The sequence below is a fragment of the Acanthaster planci genome, linkage group LG06 (assembly GCF_054643075.1).
Source record: "Acanthaster planci isolate LZ-2023a linkage group LG06, COTS_SCS, whole genome shotgun sequence".
NCBI classification, from domain to species: Eukaryota; Metazoa; Echinodermata; class Asteroidea; order Valvatida; family Acanthasteridae; genus Acanthaster; species Acanthaster planci.
In genome coordinates this window covers 8,160,234-8,184,886 of record NC_141782.1, presented here as the reverse complement: position 1 = coordinate 8,184,886, position 24,653 = coordinate 8,160,234, and the positions used below count along the sequence as shown (strand labels likewise).

The following is a 24,653-nucleotide window of genomic DNA, read 5'->3' as shown; positions in this document are numbered from 1 at the left end:
ATTGAGGAAGGACCACTTTAAGCCAGGGCAAGTGGAGGAAATTTTCCTCAAAGCCGTGTAGCTGTTTTCTGTTGGTGTACATAACCATGAACGCCGTTACCGTTTCTTTCTTTTACATTGCATGTTCAGCAATGATTGGTATGTTATATTCACTGTTTTTCTTATTACAGTACATATATTTGTTGATAAATTATTTGTATTCTTTTCGTTTTCTTTGCTAATTTAAAGCATTTTCATTCAAAGTACGTAGGGGTTTGCTCTATTTTGTGCAGTGGAATCGACTTTACGTATTTGAATGGTTTGGTTTCGTCTTTTATCACACAATGTCGACCGTTTTTTACTCGAGGTCTAACCAGGAGAACACGCTTTCAGTGAGTTTTCAATGTCACCTTTTTAACGACTAACCATATCATTCAGAAAAGTAATTCGTCTTTTGCCACATACTTTCAGGACAAGTTCGTTTAATTTCGTCGAACTTAATTTTGACGTACATTGGATGTCATAATGGTCACAGATGACTTTGCACTGTGTCTCGTTTTTAATTGTCCTTGTAGTTGGTATCGTTTTGGGCTTATCTTTTTGAAAACATATGAGACTCGTCGTATGAAAAGAATTAATCGCCAAACTTCATTGCACAGAAAGTTGGCGGATACATACGACCACGGCCCTTGGGATACCTGAATACAAGCTACATATGTCATGGATTCTGCCGTTCAGGACTGCGACAACATATCTCCCCCGACAGGTGCAACACCCCCCTTAACGGTACACTTTACTGTCGACAAGGCCTATGTGAAATCCCCACCTGGGATTCTACGTATGTGTCAGATCGTAAGTTTATATTCCACTCTTCAACACATTTTACGGTTGTGTTTAATTAAATAGCATGAAAATACGGTAAAGATTGGCTGTACTTCCGGATAGTTTGGAAACTTCCAGATAAAACCCCTGACACTCAAGCATTAAAGCCGTCAGAGTTTGCCAAATTTTCCTGCCCCGAGAACGGCCCAATTAAGGCATGTTTTTCTCGGCTTTTAATATGAAAAACGCCTTAGTATTTTTTGTCTCTCAAAACCACACCAATAATGTTCATAATGTCATGTTAGTAACATGTAGAAAAAAAATTACCTGATTGTTAATTTCAAAGACATGTTGCGTCAAATGTCGTGAAAAAGAACAATTTTGAAGGTTTCCTTCAAAATAGCCTCATTTAGTATGAATGGAATTAGTTAACATCTTTAACATGTATTCGCGTCTTTACTTAATATTTTAAAGCTTATTTAGGCGAACACTGTATTCGTTGTTTTTCTGATGTATAGCACAATGTTGCTATATTTTTGACTATCTTGCTAAACGTTGTGCACTATTTAAAAAAATATTGTTTGGCAGCTAGTGGAAATTTAAAGAAAGTTAACATCAGGTTAATAATTTGCTGTTGGCTATTCCCTCTTATTGTCCACTACGTGAAGGACTCGTGTTCTCGTTTGTAGGTTTCAACACATTGTACAGACGTGTATGTCGTTACTGAATGGTTCAAAGGACAGTTCCAGGGCTTAACTTGTTTCAAATACTTATCAGAAAATGCACACAAACAGAGCCGCGTCTGCCCCGAAAATAGGGACAGAGTCCACAAGAAGACTTTAAATAGTCCACGAACTGATTTCATATACGTTTGTGATAGAAATGGGAACTTCCTGGATTCATATAGCACCCCACGGGTATTATTTTGCATAATTGGCGTACGATCTTGGATGTTGTGATGTATATCATTCCCACATGGTTAGGGCCTGTAAAGACCATCCATGTTGTTAGTCAGATAATAAATCGTTGAAACATGCATTGTAGGTCACATGAAATTCAGTCGAAACAGCTGCAGACAAAATTGCCCACTTTGAACATAGCCTAAATACATGTATTGGCCTAAGCATTACCCGCTAAACATGTGAACAAAATCCAAAATAAGAAACCAGGGAAGGACAATAACACCCGTTAGCCCATTTTCAGGTTTTCCTTTGTTTTGTATTGAAAATACCAAAGCAAAAATGATAACATCCACAAATTGTAATTAATTGAGGCAACACTAAACTTTCAAACTATGACAAATATAGAATGACCCTTAGAAGTTCACATCTGTAATGGTTCAAGTGTGTCACTCGAAAACAAATTTTCCCAGAATTTTCTTCAACTCACTGCTGGTAAATTTGCCATTTTTGATACAACAAATTTGTTCTTGAGTATAGTGGAGACGACAGCCCACTTACCAATAAATGTCCTAATAGTGTCATCAGAAAAAAACTTGGTCTGGGTTATTGACAGCCCTGCTCAAAAGATAACACGTTTAATTTCATGTGGTGATCGTGCGTTAAAATGAGTGTCATTGTTGAAGGAGATATTTTCTAAACATACACAAGTGCAACGGTGCAACCCAAACTTTATTCTGGATCTCTTTATGATCTGTCCATAGCTTTTGAATCTCCAGTGCTTGATCATGGTAGCTGCATGTGTTAGTTACAACGGGTATCCCATCTTCGTCTGCGCCGCATCTATGGTCTTGTCAGCGTTTTTCTTCATTTTGTACTTGATTTTCCCGGACAAACCAGTCGTTTTCATTAATAGATCCGCAGTTGTAAGTATTAGTTGTATTTTCGAAACATAGGGCCATTTAAAATCACGTGGTGGAAACTGCTTCCGACATTTTCCCCGATATCGTCACAGTGCGCCACGCCTCTAGGAGGTTTTCCGGTAATGTCTTGTGGTCATTTTTGACACCAGTTTTATGAACATCTGGCACACCGTTTTCGCTAAATGTTCATTTTTCCGAGACAGGTCAGACACAGAGTTAACTTGCTGTGCTGAATGTACATGTATACGTGGCATGTCGTTGTAGATCGCCTTAACAATGAATACGGGCATTCACAACAGTGCGCCTCCAAGAGTTTGCAACGCGCTGACCAATCACAGTGCGCGAAATCTGTCGACCCAAGGCGCGTTTGGAAAGGGTCGACAGATTTCGCGCACTGTGATTGATCAGGAATGGGTCAGCCAAGAAATATCGGGGGAGGGTTCCTGGCTATGGAAGTGTTCCAAAACGGCTCTTTTGGGATTAAGGTAGACTCATCCCTCACCAGTCCTGCGCTGAGGACTGAATTCTTTGAACATTGCGCATGAAGCTGCACCAGGAAGTACGTATTGGCCATGACCAGATCACATGTGCACTCGATATATTTTATTCACGTTTTCTTTAGTTACTTGCTTCGTGCATCAACTACTTCCCATAAAAAGCGAGTTGCACGAACTGCCAGCCAGAGCCCCGAACTTTCAGACATATAGCTGATGAAAGGACAAACAAGTCAATGAAGTGATTGAATTTACACCACTGATATTCACTGACGCTACTTATTTTATTTGCTAGTTTATATCAGTGTGGAAATTCTATACTCTGTAACATCATAATTAAAAGGGTGTTTCATGGTCAAAGTTGCAGATTTGATTGGCAGTCCAGTCTTTTGTGAGCACAATCCCGTGCTATCTACAGTGCGAATAATCGACTTCTCACACAGATCACGACAATCATTGCGGGTTACGTTGGTGAGTTGACTGCCATGATTGTGATTTCACTCAACGGAGTGTTGATCTCTAACCGGTCTTTTAGAAATAAGGGCAAAAATCTTTCTTGCTGGGTCGTAAACTTAAACCTCTCCTTCCCGAAAAACAACAACCAATAAACAGTCTATCGATATGCACTTGTAATAAGTTGTATGTCACATCTGTTTTCAGGATTTGGTTCATGACGTCTGGTGGGCCGTAATGCACTTCATTTCGGCCTGTGTCATGGCAGACTATGCTGCCAAGTTTGGAACAGCGTTACCGTCTGGACAGTATCATGATTACTACGGATGCTCGGCTTTTGCTGCTGTGAGTTAGATTTCGAGTGGACCGATATTTAAATGAAGACGATCAACCATCATCACTTGAACATGATCAAATCTGATGCAAAGCAACGTCAAAGTGTTTAACCAAATGTACGGAAGTACGGAAATGCCACTTGCAAAAAAAACCCAAAAAAAACCTTTGAGTTATCAAATAAATAAAATAATATTAAGTGAAATCGTTGAATGTGTTATAAGATCTTGCCGCGGCGTCAAATTGATATCCCGCCGCAGCAAATATTTCAGTAGTTTCATAAGTATGGTGTACTATTTACGACAAACATTTCTCTCTCTCTCTCTCTTGCCTCCCTCCAGGCGACACAACCAGACGACGCGACGGCACGACGGCTCCCTTGCGTCGTGCCATCGCGTCGAACCGTCGCATTTTTGCCATTTCGTTTGTACACACACGACGCGTCGCGTCGTGCGTCGCGTCGTTCCGTCTTAGGTCCTTTCCTTGTGGCATTTTTTTCTGCCTAAATGTCGCCCCTTCCGTTGCGTCGTGCTGTCGTGTCGTATGTCGTGTCGTGCATCGCGTCGCCTGAAGCACGACACGACGGGCGACGGAACGACGCGACGCACGACGTGTGTGTACAAACGAAATGGCAAAAAGGCGACGGTTTGACCCGACGGCACGACGCAAGGGAGCCGTCGTGCCGTCACGTTGTCTGGTTGCGTCGCCTAGAGGGAGGCGAGAGAGAGAAATGTTTGTCGTAAATAGTACACCATACATAAGTCCTATTCAACGTGCCGTTTTCAAACGTGTTTTTAGGGTGAAATGCAGTGAAATTTGGTTTTAGATTGCTAATTGGAACAAAGAAGGATGTTACACACGGAGGTAAGAACCGGGGGCGGGCGCCAGTCCCCCCCCCAAAAAAAAATACAATGGGGGCTGGGCCCCCCTTAAAAAGTTCTGTAACTTGCATTCTCAGAGGGGAAGTTTTAGAGTGGATAGTATTTGTAGCTGTGTGTTGGAAACTGGAAATTTTGATATTCACTGTCAATCAGGATCTTGCGGTTCCTGTCCCTCCCGCGCCCAATAACGACGAGGAGTCCCATTTCAAAACGGGCTTCCAGAGCTCACGGTGAGGTCCGTTTTCTCGGTGTCTCCGCGTATTTCCAATGGAGCGAAGCCGTAGACCTAGCTCGACAACAGATTCGGATGCAACTGGCCCCCTTGTCTGCATTATTTTAAGTTCTTCCTATAATTTCTACCCTCTCAAGGCTCCACGACAGTCTCCGCGTAGAAATAAATCCCACAATGACACACCCTCGAATAAACATGACTTTGTGTTTTATCGAAAGCACCCAAAGTTTATTCCCAAAATCAATCTATACTAGAGAGCATCTCTGAATGAGATAGAGCCATCACTTCTTATCCAAAAAGCTTCTTTCTTTGAATGTTTTAATAGTTGAGGCAAAGTAAGATTGTGTTCACTATTACCACTCATTTTGGGGGCATTCCTCAAGTAAATAAAAGTTTTACTGAAACACATCTCCGTATACTATTGTGGCGGAATCCTCCCCTAGACTCGCCAACGTTGTCGTCCACCTGGGGCAGGCGACTTCCTTCGGGCGAACCTGGGAAGGGGACGTACCCTGAGTAGGGCCTCGGCCTCCTACGAGCGGTCTAAAAGAGCGCTGGGACGGAAGGGGAAGACCGCACGCAAGCCACGCGGTTATATACCCGCGCCGGGTACCAACACCCAACACAATTTGTGCGCAACACGAGGAGCTTGAGCATGAGTACCAGCGTCCATAAACTTCTGTAATGCTTACAACTGGCCAATAATTAACTGTCCCGCTACACTATTTTAAACTTAAAGATTTAAAGCTTATGCATGTCACCAAGTTTGTGATGTTATCTTTGGCAAAGCTTTATTGCAACTGGTCTGTGCACAAAAATTTAAGATTTTTTTCTTTTCTTAGAAGAAAAACTTTAGACTTTCCAATGCTTACTTTAAGGTGACCACCATTCCCTTTAGCAAAATGTGGGTTCTTGATTTTGTTTCTTTTATTGCTTCTGTGAGACACTTTTCCTGTTACGAGTTTACAAAAGATCACCTTCATAACGTGCAGTTTAAGATATGTCATTTTTTTTTGAAAATTTAATGATTACATCAGATCTTACAATAATTAACTTACCTTTTTTAAAACTGTCAAACATGGATTTGATTTCAAAATAACGATTGCTCAAAAAACCTTCCAGTGAGGCTTATGCACTATAGAGCACGAAACCTTACAAAATTTGCCGACCCCACACCGTACAGGTTTCGTGCTACGCGCTCACAATAACATGCATCATTGAACTCCCCACAGATTCCACTTTCTGCCCCCCCCCCCGTAGAATCATTTTCCTACTTGCCTGTTACATTTCATCCAAGCTTGATTCCCAACACAAAAGGAAACAAAAGAAATCTCTTTTGGGGTATGAATTTCCCTATCCGCAAGTGGGGTAGACGACTTTGACTCCCTGGTAGACTGCCTGTTGAAAGGGTTACGGTGCCTTTTCATTTATACTTTAAATAATCCTATTTACATAAACGCCGCGAAGGGGAACCCTGAAAAGAAAGGAAAAAAAACAAAAAAAAAAGAAAACAGCCAAAGAAATGAAAATTAGAAATGAAATAGAACATAATTATTTGCTTGAGAGAAAAAACACCAAACCTAGCTCTTCCCGCAGTTAAATGTTATGGTTTTAACTACACAGTTTGCCCCCCCCCCATGCTGGCGACGCCCATGCATATTTTTAGCAAATATGTGTTGCCATTTTGGACCACACCTTGATGTTGATACCATTCTAACATTAAAATGTGCTATGATTTAGGAGAGATTTCAGTAGAAAAAAATGAAAGTAAAAAGGAACCTAACACACACCTTTTCATCAACAGGATTGAAATCCCCAGGGCTTTTGACCTCACATCCATGCTGTCACATCCCCGGTTACTAACAACCCCGTGGACATAACTTTCGGCAGTTATTTACAGTCTCATGCAAAATAAATCACCAGTTGAACGATATTTTACGGAAACCTATTTACAAATTTATTACTTAAAAAACTATTTACAATCTCGTTGTTCTAGTTACACGATATGATTTGCGCCCTGACTTTTGGGGTTTGAATGTTATAGCTGCACAATTTATCTAAAGATTAATTGAACATACAACTATAAAGGATTCTTGCTGGCTCTGCAGCGATGGTAAGTTTTCTTCTTGGCCAGACAGGAACTCTCGGGCTGTCTTGCCGCTGAGAAGCCTACGGGACACAACACCGGCCTAACCCTCTCGTACACCGCCGGTCGAGTTGACACTGGTGTTTCCTCCCTTACTCACAGAAGAACCTTCCACTTGACTTCATTAAGTCCTTCAGCTCAACTGGCTGGCTCCTCGCAGTTCTCAGTCTCAATTACAGCAAAATCATCGAGGCTGGCAAGACGTGCCCTCTCCTCGGACTCTCCGACGCAAGTGTCCTCTACACCCCGAAAAGTTTCTAAACCCCACCAAAGTTTCTACCTACGACACCCTCAATCCTTTTGTTGTGTAACCCTGGTGACCTTCCAAGAAAGGACTTAAGCAAGAATCGAGCTCTAGGCTATCCAATGGCGTTTGTCTGTTCTTCCCGCGAAACTGTGTAGTTTAAATAAAAATACTGCCTAAAAAAACACTGGCCAAATAAAATCATCAATTTTTTTTCTTTCAACACACAACTCATGTTAACTTAGAATATGTTTGGCTCCTTTGCGTAAATGAAATAAGAGGTATTTCTCTCAATCTAATTAATCTCACCTCGTGACACATACGTTTATTTGTCACAAGCCATCCATACAGTGCAGGGCGCTGGGAAGGGCAAATACATAACATATTTTTTGGTCGAGAACTGATTGGATGGAATCTGTAACATCTGAACACGGGTCGACTATTCCGGCTCGGTGCGCATGACAAATGTGCAGTTATACTGTTTTTGGTTCGAGCGTCCAAAGCTGTGATGTATTTCATGCGTTAGGTTTGTAGAAGTACTGTTTTTAATCTCCCATTTTAAGAACTATAAATTAATAAATCTCGACCGATAAAAGTTCAAAATTTAATGTAACTTTCAAGTCCACTTGCTTGTGTTCAGCACTAGGAAAATGAAATCTGAATGTGGAAATTCACACCACAAAATAAGATTTTGTTGTCTTTGTGTTGGAAAACAGGCTTTGTTGAAATGTAACATCCATTTTCGTTCCAATTAGCAATCTAAAACCAACTCTCAATGCATTTCATCCTAAAGATACATTTGTGAACAGTGCACTGAATAGGACTTATGAAACTATTGAAATATTCGCTGTGGTAAACTATCGATTTGACGCCGCGGAAAGATCTTATAACTCGCCGTGGCGAGAAAGTATAATCTTAAAAATTCTTTTTGAAAGTGGCCCTTATACGCTTGCGTACTTTCGTACTTCAATGCTTCCGTACAAATGCTTTTCTAGTAGTTTTTATGGGATTTAGGTGCTCAGGAGGTACAGGTCCCAAGATGGAATTCGGGCGGCTTTCTCCAGCTTCGCCACAATCTAGGATCGCCATCACTGATCTCTGCTCTATTTTCATCGCTGCAGGTGCTTGGATTTGCTCTGACGGCCCTCTACTTAGTGAGCGCCGCTTTCAGTTTAGGCAAGCTAAAAGCGAAAAGGACTGTCATCCCCACTACACAAGCCGCTATCCAGGACTCCCCACAAGACTCCATACAAGATCCACCACAGGGTACCCCACAGCACCTTCCACAGGTTGCTCCACAGGATGCCCCACAAGGCCCTCCACCCCCTTATTCGCCCTGCCCTTTAGTACCAGACTGTGATTTGTTACAACCCCACTTCCATCAACCTGTATGTACGTAGAGGTTGTAGGGTCAGGACAGCTGCAGCACCCAAAAATCGGCAAGTAAGGATTTTACGTCGGCGTATAAGCCGGACCGGCGTATGAGCAAACCACAGTGCTGACGATACAACCATAAAGGTTATCGTGCTGCATGATTGTCCTGCGTGGACCATGCACCAGCTCTGTGTACAAATGATATTGAAGGATGTGGCCAGCCATTTTCCATTGGTGTGATGTCACAGGTAATAATGCGACTGAAACAAGACAAAAGAAGTAAAGCATATGTTCAGCATTTTGGTCTGAATGTTTGAGGTGCCAAGTATGATGAAAATATCACATTAAATCTAGGATTTTTCAGTATTTCAAAATTACCCAAATATTTCACCTTATATGTCAAACAGCTTTGCTTTTTGGATCAAAAATGTAGAAGCACTCAGGATGTGCCAAATCACAGAGTATGGACATAATGGCTGTATTGTTTTGTGAGATGTCACAGAAAGAAATAAGGTGGTCATTTCTTACCAAATGTTGAGGGTCATTCTATACCTGATAATGTCATTATGACATCCAGCTTGTAGGCACATCTTTGGAATAGGGTTGATGTAAAGTCATGTAACCCTGCCCCCCTCTGGATAGTCGCTGCCAGGCGCTTTGAAACCTAATGATAATTTACACGGAGGGGTTGAAAAGTTTGATGGAAAAGTTATGATCTGGACCTCATCTAAGCCACAAGTTACTTATAAGTGGAGTGTATAACCAACTCTTGGCTTGTACATGCTACACACTACATGACAATCTTTTTTTCTGTGATGATTGGTAAGCTTGAGTTCAGCATGAGCCCCGAGTTAGTTCCAGTTCACAAGAGAACCTATACGAAGTCATTCCAAAGTTCAATATTCCAAATGTATGTTATAGTCGGTTTCATTTATATTACTTGCATCACCTGTAAACAACATTTACCTACTTTCTTTCTGAATTCACTGAATGTTGGCAAAGCAACAGAATGGAAAAGATACAACACTGTATCTACGCTTTAAAAAACTTTTCTTTTTTCTCCGTTAAATTCGACACCACACAAATAATGTAAATAGTCTCAAACATTAAAAAAGATAACAAATTTTAATCAATAAGTCTTACATATATGTCACCGATTGCTCCAGGTCCAGTGAAAAAAGTGAATAAAGTGAGAGTTTGTCTAGACACAAATTCTTGAAATAAAAACGTGACAAACTACAAAATATTTAGTGTCTTTCAATGACAGTGCATTGCTTAGCATACAGTTTCAATAGAATTCCAAAACATCACCTATGGCAGAGACGCCGGACAACATGACGCCTTGGAAAAACCAGTTTACTTCTCCCCAAACACAACCTGAAAATTTCATACACCACATAAATCCTAATAATTAACATGACAGTTAAACTTCAACCATGTGCCTAGAATTGGAGGCCAGCCTCATCCAATCCTCCACCTTGCGAGCATTTCTCCCCAGTCATGCACACTGCTGTGAAAGTGGTTCAAAGAAAGCAAAATGCACGTAAATGAAGACTGGAGAACTGTGTTTCAAAACCAGTTGGAGCCATTTCCATCGTTCATTGACCTTGGCAGGATTTCCACTCCTAAATGTCCACTCATAAGAACGTAAGATGAATGAACAATGGTTGTCGTGAAATGTGTTACTTGCAGGTTCCATGCACAAGTTGCCCTAAACAGTAACAAAGAGAAACAGAGAGATTCCCCCAACTCTTTGAAGGTTAAAGTGTGCGTGTGGTCCCTACATACAACTATGAAAACAAGAAAGTATGCACATGAAAAGAAAAGCTGCAAAAACTATCGAGATGGCTTACAAAGCTGGCGACAATGGAAAGTTTTCCAAAATTAACAATAATTTTCCATGACAGAAATGATTTTTAATGGAAAAGAAGTTAGCCCAATTATCCAAACATTAACTCTCGAAGAATGCACAAGGACGCCGCCATGTTGCTTGCATGCTACAAATAACTAGTACCGATAACCGGTTGTATGTTCCCGGCGTTCGAGCGGCCGACCCATGAACAGCAGATTGAGCTGTTTGTTAACATACGAGAACAAGCCGCCTGAACTCAGCCACTACTATCAAGTTGTCAGTACCATCTATGTCTCCTATCCAGGACCAGTGGGATATTTTGAGTGTACACCAAAACAATCCCATAATGCTGGAGAATCTTAAAAATTTCAAAGACTTAAACACTGGTAAACCATAGGTTGATATGCACCATCCCTGGATCTTGCTGTGATTGGGTGATCCTTAAGTCTATCTCAAATTTCACTTCCCTTTTTTGAAATGATCTATCACAACTGTGAATTCGAAAAGGCAATTGACTGGCAGTAGAATTATCAACAAATTGCACAAACAGATCGACTGAGTGTACAGATCAAGTGATCACACAGATCGCCTAATCATGCCCAACAAACGCATTTGCTTAACAAGAGTAGGTCGTTGGCCCCAGTGACAAACAATGTATATTTCTTAGGAATGGTTATCAGCTGATGTTTATTTAGTAAAAAACTCTGCGCAGTAACATGCTCTTACTCAGTGACTCAATGAAAGAGAGCCAAAGTTAGGTCCCCCCCAAAAAGACAGAAAAACAACACCAACAAACTGGGAAATCTGATCAGCGGAGATTTCAGTTCTTGGGTGTGCGATGCTGATCTCAGAGACCTTTGAGGTGTTGCTTTGCTTCTCCCAATGCCTGTATGCACAGAGAAGGAGAGCAAAAAAGCCATCAATGCATTTTAATGCAAACATCTTTAAAACCTCCATTTGGATAATTGTAAATATCAAAACCTTTTGGAACTATTTTTCCTTTGTCCCATCTGAAATTTGTCTTTTCTGAGAGTTTTTTTTTAAAGAGGAATTCAAAAGGTTTAATATATTTTGACATTTATTGGGGGTTTTTATATAGATTGGCCATCCAAAAACTAACACACAATGGAGTTATTAACAAAAACAGTGGACAAGAGGAAAAACAGGCATTTTCTTTACCGGAGCAATTTGGGGCAAAATCTGAATAACATGAAGTCAAATCTCATGTTCAAATGTATGTCGAGCTGACAATATCATTTGGAACACATTTACACACAATGCACATACAATGTACATTTGGCTGTCGGATGGGCCTTCTGTGGGTATATGCATGCATGTCTTCCCCATGTTGTCACTGAAATAATCAAGTTCCTGTCGTGACATTGATGATGGATTCAATCCCTAAGAAAGTGACAAACTCATAGATCCCGGGATGATGGCTTGGGACCTGCTGTTGGGTCTGTGGTCCCGACCTGAATCTGATACATCAGTATGAACGTGACCCTGCTGAAAAGCACTGCAGTACAGGCTACCAGTGAGGCGGTCCATGAGTATCCCCTCATCACTTTCTTAAATTACAGTTGCTTCTGAAGATACTGGATTTATCTCAACAAGTCCACAATTTTTTTTGCACATCACCTATCTGAGTTTAAAATCTAGCCTCATTGTCCAGGCAATGTGACTATGTTATTGCATAACTGTGGCAGAAACCTGGAGAACGGCCAAGTCTGATTTTTGGGGGGCATATTCCCCGAAACCAACTTCTACATTTTCATGACAAGAAATGCAGAAAATCACCCTTTAAACATGAAGAATGAAAGAATCAAAGTGGACGAGAACATTCCGTTTTGAGCTTGCCTCTACCACACCACTTGCATAAACAAGCACCCTATAAATGTTCAGTATTCATTTTGCATCTCAAGATAACATTCAAGGGTCACCTGCATGTCATTAATACATAAGGAGTACTTCTGAAATTGGCAATAAAAGTTCATGGGGGCCCATGTCTTTGATCGTAACTATGACAACTGTGCTGTTTTTATGTATATTTTAGAAGATGGTCTAATCGCATCTCTTGAAAGGCTCGTTTGCAAAAAACAAGGTTCCGTTTGACTGTTAAAGGTTGTAGAGAGTTAGTCGGAATCCATAGAGAATTTTCGGAGAAATTGTACCCTCTGCAGTTGAAATATATACATGTATATAAAAATAAATCTATATACATAGCAATTTCACATTAAGACAAATTGAAGTGGACTGAACGACAGTTTCAAGACAACTGATAAAGGACATGTAAGAAAAACAGCAACTGACCCGTTTGTCTTCATCTTTCTTGCAGTCATACTCTAGTAACTTGTTCAGGTAGACTCTGGCCTGTTCCTTGTCGTTCACCTTCAGGTATGTCCTGCCCAGCATCAGAAGATTCTTACTGTAGAAACCAGGACTGACTGTAGGGGGGAAAATGGGAAGGGCGGTGCTCACGGTTTCATTAAGGATTGAAATAGATGCTTGTCCCTTTTGAGCCAAGGTGAAAAACTGCCTGTCCTCTCCAAGGGACATTTCTGAAACTGACACCCCTTGGTGCTGTCTAAGGACGCATTTCCACTGCACCCGATATTATGGAAGGAAACCCGAAGACTTGACCACCAGCATTTAAGATGCGCATAACAAAGGGACTGGTAAATACTGAACTAGCAAATACTGCCCCCAATTTTGCCTGCCCTTGAGTCAGGTGGCTAGAAGAGACACTGCCAATGCTGACAGTTTATACTTGTAGATAAACTGGACTGCAACCATAAGACTTAGATCAGGCTGTTTTCTGAAATCTGTGGACTGCCAGGTATTCTAAATGTGGTCAGAATGAAGGAGATTTGGGTTGCAGAGATGGATTAATTCAGCACAAGGGGGTGCTGTTTCAGATGACTGGACCAGACAACATCTGAGGCGGTATGTGCCACCGACTGGTTGCAGCCAGTTGTAGCACATGAGTCCACAGGAAGTGACTGCAACTGCTTAGCCAGTGGCTTCCATTGGCACATGTATTCTTTCTAGCTGCAGCCAACATTCGGTTAAGGCTAACACTGGGTAGTACTCTTAATCAAGGCCTCTTTGTGTTGACACTAACAAAACTTACTCCACTAAGAGAAATGACTTTGTTAACGAAGCTCCACCCTGTGAAATGAAACATTCCATCTATCACCAAATGTATTTTTCAGGTGCAACATTCAATATTTCTTGTCAACAACGCTTGAATAATATTTCATGAAGTTACAGATGGAACGTTCTATTCCCGTAGGTGAAGCTTGAGTTCGTCACTCAGAAACCTTTTAATGGTGACTTCATTGCTACAGACAGAAACCTTACTTACTTTCTTCCCCTTTCTTGAAATGTTCAAGGGCCTGTCAAAATTGAAAAAGAAAACTTCCTAATTCCTACTATCTTCATTTGCACTCAAAGAAGATATAAATAGAAAACAGTAGGTATGTCACATTATACAACACCTGCATTTAAATCCCCGTCATCTGATTGGTGGATCGTTAATCACATGGCATGCATTATTTATTTCAACACACAGCATGCACACGACGTGCACACACACGCACTTTAAGTGCATGCAGAGTGGAAAAAATTTATAACAACTGTGCATTAGAAATGAATAACGAGCACCCCGGATGGATTACACTGCAGCTTGTAGTGGCGCAAGTTTCTTTATGGCAAAGTGACGAGCGATCAAGCTCCACTGTTCACAATGCTAATAATAATAAATAATTCAAATAATTATAAGAACTTGTTTTTGCAAGGAATACTGGTGATGCTAACATAAGGAAACACATAAAGAGCTGCCAAATGATTGAACAAGCTCGGAATTATGTTGACAAAATTACGGATTCACCACTGGACAACTTCCAGTTTGAATCAGTTAATTAATCCAGCTGTACTAAGAAAATCAAATGACGAGGATTTATACAGGTGTTGTACAAATCAAATAATGAATGTTTTGCATTTGTGCCATGGTAAGAATAACTGTATTCGGTGAGAGATGAAACGGTCTATTGCACTCAGGTTCGCCTCATGGAATGGACCGTTTCCTCTGTCACCTCATGCAATTACTCTTACCATCGCATTCTGAAACATTCATTGTTTGTATACTGTCATTATGGGCTCCTAAAACCTGGGGCTTTTGCAATTATTATAAAAAGTACAAGGTAAAAGATCATGTAATGTATAAATCAAATCAAAATGAATTAGGTAAATGATTTTGTTGAAATGTTTACCAACTCCAAAAAAAAAGCCAAACCAACAAAAACACAACCCCAAAACATTTATAAATGAAAACAGTAGACAACCCTGTCTTTTCAGTTCAGCATTATCTTTTGTGTAGCTCAAGAACCAAAGTGCATGTAAGATGCTCATTCAAATCTGAATTGTAAAATTCCAAAGCAGTCGACAAACTCACTTCTTCATAGGTTGAAGTTGGCGGGGAGCCAAATATGACAGCTGCTATCTTGCGCTGGTACCAGGGCATCTCAGCAAATGTGAAACACCTACACAGACAGCAAAATGAGGGCCATCGATCAGAGACGGAAGGGTGAGATTTACACAAGGTATTGCTAACAATGTGTTACATGAGCCAAGCGGCGTGTTAAAACAACCTGGAACAGTGGTGATGTCAGTTATGTCTACTGTGTGGCTAAGGCTCAGTGTTTGCCATTGGAACACTGTGGAGAACAGCTGTAGCCATACAGAACAGTACCTATTACAAATGCGACGTGAGTTACAAGATAAAAATGCATCTCTCTTTCATTGGCTGGAGGCTGGTGAGGTATTACCATGCCCATTTTTAGAAGAATTCAAATACATTCGTTTACTATTACAGGGGTCAAAATTGACCTTTCCTTCCTGGTAGCCAGCAGGACCAGTACTTCGCATTTCCACTGGTCCAGCTGAAAGTTCGGTGGTCCTACCAGAACCGCACACGCAATCGCATTGAGCAATACTTGTTAGGGGGCCTACATTTACATTACATGTACATGTTGATATACAGGATAACTGCTTGCAGTCAAGACTAGGGGTGTCTACAAAACGAGTGGATAAGGCTTAGACTTCAGTTTCGCTGGTTCCAGCCATTTTGAAACAACGTTCGAAACCACATGTTCAAAGCTCTGACTGGAACCAGCAAAACCGAAGTCTAAGCTGAATCCACTCGTTTCTGAAACGCTCTAGGTTAGCACAGTGCATGGTGCACACACGTGGCCATACAACGATTTGGATCATTCTTATGTCACGCAGCTAGGTACACGCAGCACGCGAAAATCTAACTGGATCCACCGCGCTACTAATTAGGGTAATATGTACACAGATCTTTTTTCTCAGTTCTTCAATATTTTAGTAAATTTGTCAAGTACATTTTGTACTGGCCCACCAGACCAGTTTTATTAGATAAGCTGGTCCTCCGACTTTTTCTATTGGTCTTGCTCGGGCCAGCAGACCACCGTTAATTTCAACCCCTGTATCATACAGTACAGTCCAACTGTAAGTTAAACTCAAAAGTGGGAAGATTGTTCACACTTTTCCCCATCTGAGAGAATGAACATTCATTTCACAGCTTGTGAAAATTTCCCCCCCGAGTGCCAAAAATTTTCACAACTTCTTTTCACAAGTGGGAAAACTTTTCACAAGTGGGAAAAAATTCACACATTTTTCACAAATGGGAAAATGTTAACACCTTTCACCCAATTGGAAAGAAAATTAACCCCAGCCCCAACAAAATCAATTTTAAAGTGTGAAGTTCACAAGTACATGTAGCTGAACAGTTGCCAAACACATCCCCCAACCACACTTTATTTGTGTTTAATTTACAATTTTTTTAGTAAGAATTGAAAGGAACAAAGTCAGAAGAGCCATTAAATATCACCATACATGTACTTGTTATTTATCTTGGAAAAGCCGTAACAAAAACTGTGGTTAAAATAACTCATGACGTCACAGACAATATCTCAGAAGGCAGTCCGTATCTGCCTGTGTACGGCAGCACATGTAAGGGTACCACATGCGGACACCATGTTGTCTGGCCGCCGTGCATGTATGCCCGGCCATCGTCATTCAGAAAATCACGGTGCACTTCATCGCTCAGCGGTCGAATGCGCCCACATTCACAATCTAAACCTCAATCTTTCTACGGTGTTTCTGACCTATTCTTGTCAAGAATAATACATAGTTTCTTGTACATGTACCAGAAAGCCCTCTAAAATTCCACTTGAAAAAAATGCCTGTTTTTAGCAGATCAAACTTCCAGAAAACTTCACCTCTTTTCGTGGAATTTCCAATGAGGAGTTTGGGCAACTCAAACCCTATCCATTTGTGCAAAATCAATGAAAAATAGTGTGGTCCCTGGGGCTAAAATCAATTTATCGTGTGTACCGGGAGTCGGGCGACCATGTGTTTGTACACAAAAACAATCCTTGCCCACAACACGTGCACAATGGCCCATTTCGGTCCTTACACACACAGCCCAGCACACAACCACAACTCACATCTATTGAGAGTGTGTTTGCTCCGTGCCTCTGATGTCAACGTCATCCAGAATCTAATTGGCCTAGACGAGCAGGTGTTCGCACCAACATTTTCACACCTTTTTCCCATTATTTTCGCAGTTTTCGATTTATTTTTGCACACAGATTTTTCACACGGTGTGCGCAAAGTTTTCGCACAGTGCTATTTTTGCACAGTTTTTCGCCATTTTTTTTCATGCGTTTTCACACTGTTTTTGCACATTTTTGCATCAGATTCACTGCGACTTCGCAGAGGGGAAAAGCAGCAGTCAAAATGCAAAATTCACCTGCAAATGTGAATGACAAGTCTTTTCCCCTCCCCCCGTCCTTTTTCCCAGGCTCAACTTTCAATTGCACTGTACTGTATCTGACTCACCAAAGGCCCATGAGATGCCTGCTAGTCGCATCCATTGGATTCAGATCAATGGCTTTCTGCAGAAAAGATGTCCAAATATGTGTCAGAAAATATGTATTGATGCGAGTGTACTTGCAGTTATGCAAGTTTATATCTTGCTCTAGCGCCCCCTGAAGGCGGTATGAAAATAATCAGAATTCAGAGAATTATTTTTGAAAACGTAGTTCAACGTGTTAACAAAGTGAATGAAAAAAAATTGAAAATCGTTTTTCCACACTGGGGCTGACGGGTTCATATGTTGAAAAGTTTTCACAAAACTAAAGAACAAAAGGACAATGAAGGTCAGAGTTCAAAATTTCTTACACGGATGACTATGAGTTCTTACCTGGAAATGATCCCTGATAACGTATGCATTGGATATCTTCTTTTTAGTTCCTTCAAAGTCTCCAACTTCACTGATGCATATGGCAAACCACTGAAAGGAATTTAAAAAGATGTTATGTTCACCAATTTCACAGAAAGAGCTTAAGAACGGAGACATATTTCACGAAGTTGCTTTTATAGAGAAATTGTCTAAGCAAAGAAATATACCTGCCTGGGAAAATAGGTTACCGGCCACAATGCCATGTGTTATATATTGCTTGTAACTGGTTCTCTGCTGAATTCTGCCTAGCATAGAAATTTGCTAAGCAAAGAGCCAAACTATCTTACAATGTGCATCTGTTATAGCCGGTTGTCATCTCATTTTGCTTAGTCCAAGTATTTTCTAAGCAATATTTTCTGCGGCTCTTTAAAATCGCACCAGTGTTACAACTATGCACCACATTTTTCAGGCCGCATGCATTACCTTCAGGGTTTCAGCTGCGGTGGGCGGCGGCGGGTGGCACCATCCGGTACTGCAAATTTCTGCCCGGCACTCGGGGTTGAAATTGGCTGTGCCACCCAGCACGGATTTTCCAAAAAATGAACTGAAATATTACTGAAAATTTAAATGTACCAATTCGATCGTACATGTATTTCAAGCATCAGAGAGCATTAAGAACTGAATTCACTTTGCTTTGCAATCCAAAAATTTACCCAGCACTAAAATGGTCCTAGCTAGAACACTGGTTACCTTGTGTGAGGCGTAGTTCTGCTCATTGATCTCTAGGCACCGTTTGGCGTGCTCCAGCGCCTCGTAGGTCAGCTCCTTCTTCCGGGCAGCCAAGGTGCTATTCATCTGGGCCACGTCCCGGATGGCTCGGCACAACCGCCACAGCACCTCCTCATTGTTGGAATCCTTGTGCTGCAACAGGAATTCGTAGAGCTCCAGCGGCTTGCAAGCCTCATACAGACGGTCTGCCTCCTCAATGATCTCGGCATCTGTCTTGGTCTGAGTCTGGGGGTCCTTTTCGGCCATTTTCGTGGAATCCGTGGAATCTGCCCGAAACATACATTTCAGAGAACTTGCTCAGCATATTAGCTGGTCACTAAGGACTGAGGAGGATAAGAAAAAGTCAGAACACCTGCAGGGCCATGCGGACACGCTATTTTGTTGTGTAAAAGGATGTAAAAGCATTAACCCTAACCTTCCCAAATCCTCCAAAATCCTTTTCTGCAAAGTGGAGGAATTTGGAAGATTCAGGGTGCATGGCAAAAGTGCATGGCTGATTTCGAAGGATGCCATAAGTGAAGGTCGTGGATTAGACCTCATCGTGTTTGTGCTTTGTCGAGCAAAAATGTAGCCTCAACATAGTGACAGGAATTGCCGGAGAATTTTGCAGGATTAGGGAAGTTAGGCACACCTCCAAATGACATTTTCAAGAAATTTTGGAGGATCTTGGGAGGATTTGGGCTGAAGGCAATTTTTTCATGTTGAAAATTGGGGGATTTTGAAGGATTCAGGATGGTTCCTAATAAAAAGGCCTCGATGGATTCACTATTTTCCAAGTCAAGGCAAATTGATGAGGGTATGCGCCAAATTATCAGATGCTGCCTGAAAACCTGTTCCAAAAATCCTCTGCTGGGCCGAAAACCAAGGCACACTTTTTGTACAGTTACACTAACTCTCAAGGAACGTCTGAACATCTCAGTAAACAATAATTGTCAAATATCACAGCACTGCTGAAGATTACTGCATCAATACAGGTACACGTTAAGGGCAATATGGTCTGCAGAACAGTTCCGCAACTCAGAACCTTACAGAATCACCCCCATCAAAGGACCACTGCCACACATGACTTTTAGCCGTTTCCTCAACAACAATATTTGACAGCATAGCCAGACTAAAGCAAAAATATGATAAACAAGTAACTAAAACCAATACACCGTATTATTCATGCTTAGATGATTTCATGCTGGTAATACCTTTTCAAGTGAACCTTTCATTAATATTTCAACTAAGATACTGCTCTGCTGTTCTTGTTGACCTTCACTGTTTCCCCTCAATCCATGATGCAGATCTGACCTTCGTTTTATCATTGAGGTCACTCCAAACAGTGAACACTTGCAACAGAATGAGCCCAGACATGCGAGGTCAACAAGTGGAATTTAAATCATGAACATCAAGACATAAGAGATAACCTGAATGGTTGAAATTTAAAAAGGGTCTGCAGTTGTCTGATAAATCTCCTTTGAGTATTACCCCTAACACTCCTCAGTCCTACAACAGGTGAAGGATTGAGGAGTGTTAGGGTTAAGGTGGGTGTTTTTCATTCATTAACTCTACTTATCATGATTAATTTGCCTTCTGGAGACCATAAAAAATGACATGTGAAGTTTTAGCATGGAGTACCTGTACAGTGCATTATAATACCAAATGGCTCTCCAATGGCTGCATTGATAAAACATTTGAAAAATTGTTAGCTGTCTCCTTTTTCTGATGTCTGTTGGATTCTTCTTTCTCATTCAAGAAGAAGTCAACATCAGTGTCAGACTTCAATCCAATAGGTCCAATGGTTCATTCCGCTGCAACGCATGTACATGTACATTGTACCTCCAGCAAGGTTTCATATGAGGGTACCAGCATTATATGTGAGACAGCATCTGGCTGGTAGATAAGGAAAGTCTTGAATGGCAATATGCACATACTTACAGAGAGTATATTAGTGACTATGGTAAGCGTGCAGTCAATTGATGTATTGCGATAATGGTACATATGCATGCATGCAACCCCAACTGAGCCCTTTATGACCACATCATTTAAAGCTATGAATGGCATAACAACATATAATCCATAGCATTACAGAATGAATATTTCTGGGGTTTTTTGGGGGGTGGGATGGTTATTTTTCCCAGAAACAATCTTATTTATAATATTCTAGCTACTGCATGGGAATACTGCTGGAGCCTACAGAATCACACGCTGTAAAGTCTACTCTATCCAAATGAATCAACCAAGCGCGGCAGGAATTGTTCAAAGTTCAGAATTTTGGCAATGAAGCTTAACGGTTAGTAGTACACCTGCTGCACTGCACTCAAGCTCAAGTACCTGACTGGTTGCTTGACCAGAATGCTACACCTCTTGACGCTACGAGTGATGTCGTGATGAAGGTGCCAACTCTCAGTCTCCTGGCAGTGGTGGAAAATGGCACACGTTGGGAATGCTGCAAAACAATCGTTAAAAATCGAGCTGACTGGATCATGCAATTGCATTTCAAACACAAAACAGGTCAAATATCTACACCGCTGACCTACACACGAGCTTGTATGAGGATAAAATCTTACGTTAACTTCAGTCATTTCACACATTTATGGGGAAATATACACATACTTCCTGGATGCCTGTAAAGCACGTCATATACAAAGGATATTAAAAGGACAACTCGTTTATATAAGTAGGTTTGTGCATTGTCAGAGTGTATTCAGATACACTGTACAGTCTGCATACAGCATAAATGCAGCAGATTCTGAAACTTGTGCCACTTCCTCTAGCCACCTTAACCCCTTAGCAATAGAACGATATTCAACAGAGGTACAAGAGATATTATATCTTTGACGTACATGTATAAGTCAATGAGTAAATGTTGAACCAGTCTTTATCTAAGATATTCTCAAATACGTACTGCATCATATACATACCTGTGGCTTGAATAATTCTACTCAACTCCAGCAATTATACTTTGTAATAATGCCACACCCAACATTTGTTACAGCACACACGCCTCCGGTATACCAATATCATATGCTAAGGAACAGCATACAACACACACACAGTCTGTTCTGTACCAAAGCAGTCATTCATGGTTGCCAAATAACCCATCTAGGCTGGGTTACAAAGGTCAAAGTATACAGTTCACTGTACATGCTGCACGTGTCCTATGACAGGCCTGGATGTACATGTATGTATTTATGAGAAGGTATTACACTCAGTGTAAAGAAGCCATGCATTATGCCTTTGTTTATAGCATAACAGCTGTATTTTCTGCATGTACCCTGCATAATGCCAGTACACATTTGAGAAAGAGTTCCGTATGTGGACAACACTTATTTTTCCTTAAAATATTATAACAGCCGCACCCACACGAAAGTAATAAAATGTCCTAAAAAGTGAAATTTACCTCAAAAAATTCCCAAGCATTTACTCAAAAAAAGACTTACATGACTTAGGTTTATTTCAGGCAAGTCTGAAAGGTTTGTGCACAGAGGTATCAAGTGTTGTCCATCTATCAAGTGTATAAAACTCTTTTCCATTTTTATACCATGACAGTGCTTGAAAATTGAAAAAAAAATTAAAACTAGTGACATGCCCCAATGAAGATTTTGGAGGGGGCTACAATGTAATATGTGAAATTGGCACATTGTCCACAATTCTGAATTTTAGTGATAAACGTCAAGACTAATAAGTGTTACAGCACATATTAAACTTGGAAACATATGGGAATTAGTGCACTAGACAGTCAACAAGCTGGAATCGGCAAGATACGAAAAACAAAATGGCCTAACGTTAGGCACGATGTTAGGCCTGCGCTGACTGATAAGTAACAATAACAAGAAAGTAAACTTTCAAACCGATAAGCCTATATATACAGTGTATTTGCCAAATATTATTTGGCAAATCCTTACTTTTACTGTTTGTTTCACTAAATTTTTAAAAGGTCTGGGCGACACTTGAGGCCCTGTGCGCATGAGACCTGTATGAAAAAACCTAGCCTGAGTGTTTTCTAAGTAGGCCTAAATGCTTTGGAATTTTCTTAGCTAAATTTCACTTTGTAGGACATGTTTTAAATTTCTGACCACTAATATTATATTTCAAGGGAAAATCAGTGTTGTTCGTATGTGGAACCTTTTCCCGAAATCAGTTCATACGGGTAGTAGGCCTGCACATTTTCAGCAAATCATGCACTTGGCAGGGGTTTGTCAGCATTGATGACATTGTTAGCAGGCCTATTACAAGGGCCTAATAACATTGGGTCTAGGCCATGTAGGCCTGTTACGCCATTCATTACCATTAGCACACTGTTCCTATAATAAGGAAACAAAGTCCACTTTCTCAAACTAACTAACATTTTGACCTTAAGAAACCATTACTCAATCCTGATAGACCTAGTTTAGGTAAATTTTGACAATATTTAAGCAAGAAAACTTCCAATTTCTAACCCGCGTTTGGCAAAAGACAACCACTCAGTCGAATGATGCCATTTGTTTTTCGTCTGGTTATCCGAATCAGGCTTTTTGGATTCATCAAACCGATCTCCATCCAGGTCAAGGAACCACACAACATTCGCTTTATATTCGTCATTCACAGCTCTCTTCAGGATGGTCATTTACGCTACTGTTTTACACAAAAATTTCTCTCAAAAACCAAAAGCCCTATTTTTTTTCTTTCTGATATGAAAAAGGACATCACCAACAACTTGGTAAGTTATTTTGAAAAAGTAAAATTTGTTCCCTAATAATGGGAACAGGGTGCTAAAGGTAATGAACCCCCTATAATTGGGCCCATCCCAACAACAGTGCTAACTGCTATAGTTAGGCCGGCCAACTTCAGCACAGAGGTCCAGTGTGCATGTGCCCAGCATCACATGTGCCAGTCATTTTGATTACAATTTTCATGTCATAGACGAAGTGTCATTGTTTAGATGAATTGTTGTGTCAAGTATGAGATGCATAAACTTGGATAAGGTCGAGCAATTTTCTACAGAAATTGGTCAACAATACTTGGGCCAGCCCAACTGTAGTAGTAACACTTAGGTACTAGTAACTAGTCAGTAGTATGAAATATTATCGATATACAGTTGGGATTGTCCCTGCGAGGTGAGGCGTACCTGGCCTACTGGCGAAGGATTGAGGTGATTTTTCATTTTAATACAAATGTACACACCTTACAAATAAAACTCCGCAACCTAGTTACCCGACTTCCTGTTGGCACAGCGTGTCTTCCTACAAATGCAGCGAAAATGTGTTGCGCTGAAGTCAAGAATCTACGACCAGCAGCCGCCATATTTTGATTATGTTACGGTGACAAAAAAAACCGCCCCTACCAGCAGTGTGAGCTCAGCGGACAGCCAGTCGAGTTGAAGCGCACCCTGCCGCACCGGCAAAGTGGTACGGAAGCGTATTTAGGACATAGTTATTAGAGAGAGAAAAAAAAATAAAATAAAAACTTGCCCGGGGTGCATCGGATTCCAGCATCCAAACGGTCCGTGTACATTTGGTTCATTCGTTTTTCGATTTTAAATATGAAAATCAAAAAAATCGTTTATCATAATTCGATTTAAAAATGTGGGAAAACGGAAAAACAAGTAGTTTCTCGTCTTTCAATGTGAAAATAAATAACATTGTAATCCATTGAGTATTGATCCACAAGTTCAAAGAATGAAAAACAGTTCCATTCTCAAGTTCCATTCTCATTTTGTAATGCAAGAAACGTCTTTATAACCCACCAAATCAGACGTGACTGAACTAGAGGAAATTTTCATTTTTAAATGGAAAAATAGAAAATGACTGATCATGTAATGTATGTTCTGTGGTGAATAGTAATCCTTTGACGTGGTGACCTTCAACTTTCACTTAACTTTCCTCATACAGCGTTGCCAAACCCCATTGAAAAATTTCAAACTCATTTGCTACAACAACCTTAACCCCCTCCCCCACATTACCACTTTTGGAAGGGCCAATGTACATTTCTCAAGACAAGA

The 24,653-nt window shown here is 40.8% G+C and overlaps 2 protein-coding genes across 4 annotated transcripts; one reads left to right on the top strand and one right to left on the bottom strand.

Annotated features, from left to right (window-relative positions):
* LOC147798786 (uncharacterized) lies at window positions 1-10,026 on the top strand. 3 transcript variants are annotated; one of them, XM_087137705.1, is made up of 5 exons: window positions 1-138; window positions 639-831; window positions 2,465-2,626; window positions 3,778-3,915; window positions 8,528-10,026. In XM_087137705.1, exons 2-5 carry the CDS (start codon window positions 700-702, stop codon window positions 8,804-8,806), a joined length of 711 nt encoding a protein of 236 aa, XP_086993831.1. In that variant the 5' UTR covers window positions 1-138; window positions 639-699; the 3' UTR covers window positions 8,807-10,026. The 3 variants fall into 3 exon arrangements, with proteins under 3 accessions (XP_086993831.1, XP_086993833.1, XP_086993832.1); XM_087137707.1 differs by lacking the exon at window positions 1-138 and adding an exon at window positions 272-371 and having other exon boundaries at window positions 643-831; XM_087137706.1 differs by lacking the exon at window positions 1-138 and adding an exon at window positions 272-371.
* On the bottom strand, window positions 9,892-24,559 carry LOC110990309 (regulator of microtubule dynamics protein 1-like). The gene is made up of 10 exons (XM_022255232.2): window positions 24,542-24,559; window positions 23,997-24,041; window positions 21,005-21,119; window positions 18,650-18,954; window positions 17,921-18,010; window positions 17,557-17,612; window positions 15,086-15,173; window positions 13,997-14,027; window positions 12,943-13,076; window positions 9,892-11,518 (listed from the first exon to the last, which is right to left on the bottom strand). Exons 1-10 carry the CDS (start codon window positions 24,557-24,559, stop codon window positions 11,480-11,482), a joined length of 921 nt encoding a protein of 306 aa, XP_022110924.2. The 3' UTR covers window positions 9,892-11,479.
* Between the last annotated feature and the right edge of the window lie 94 nt (window positions 24,560-24,653).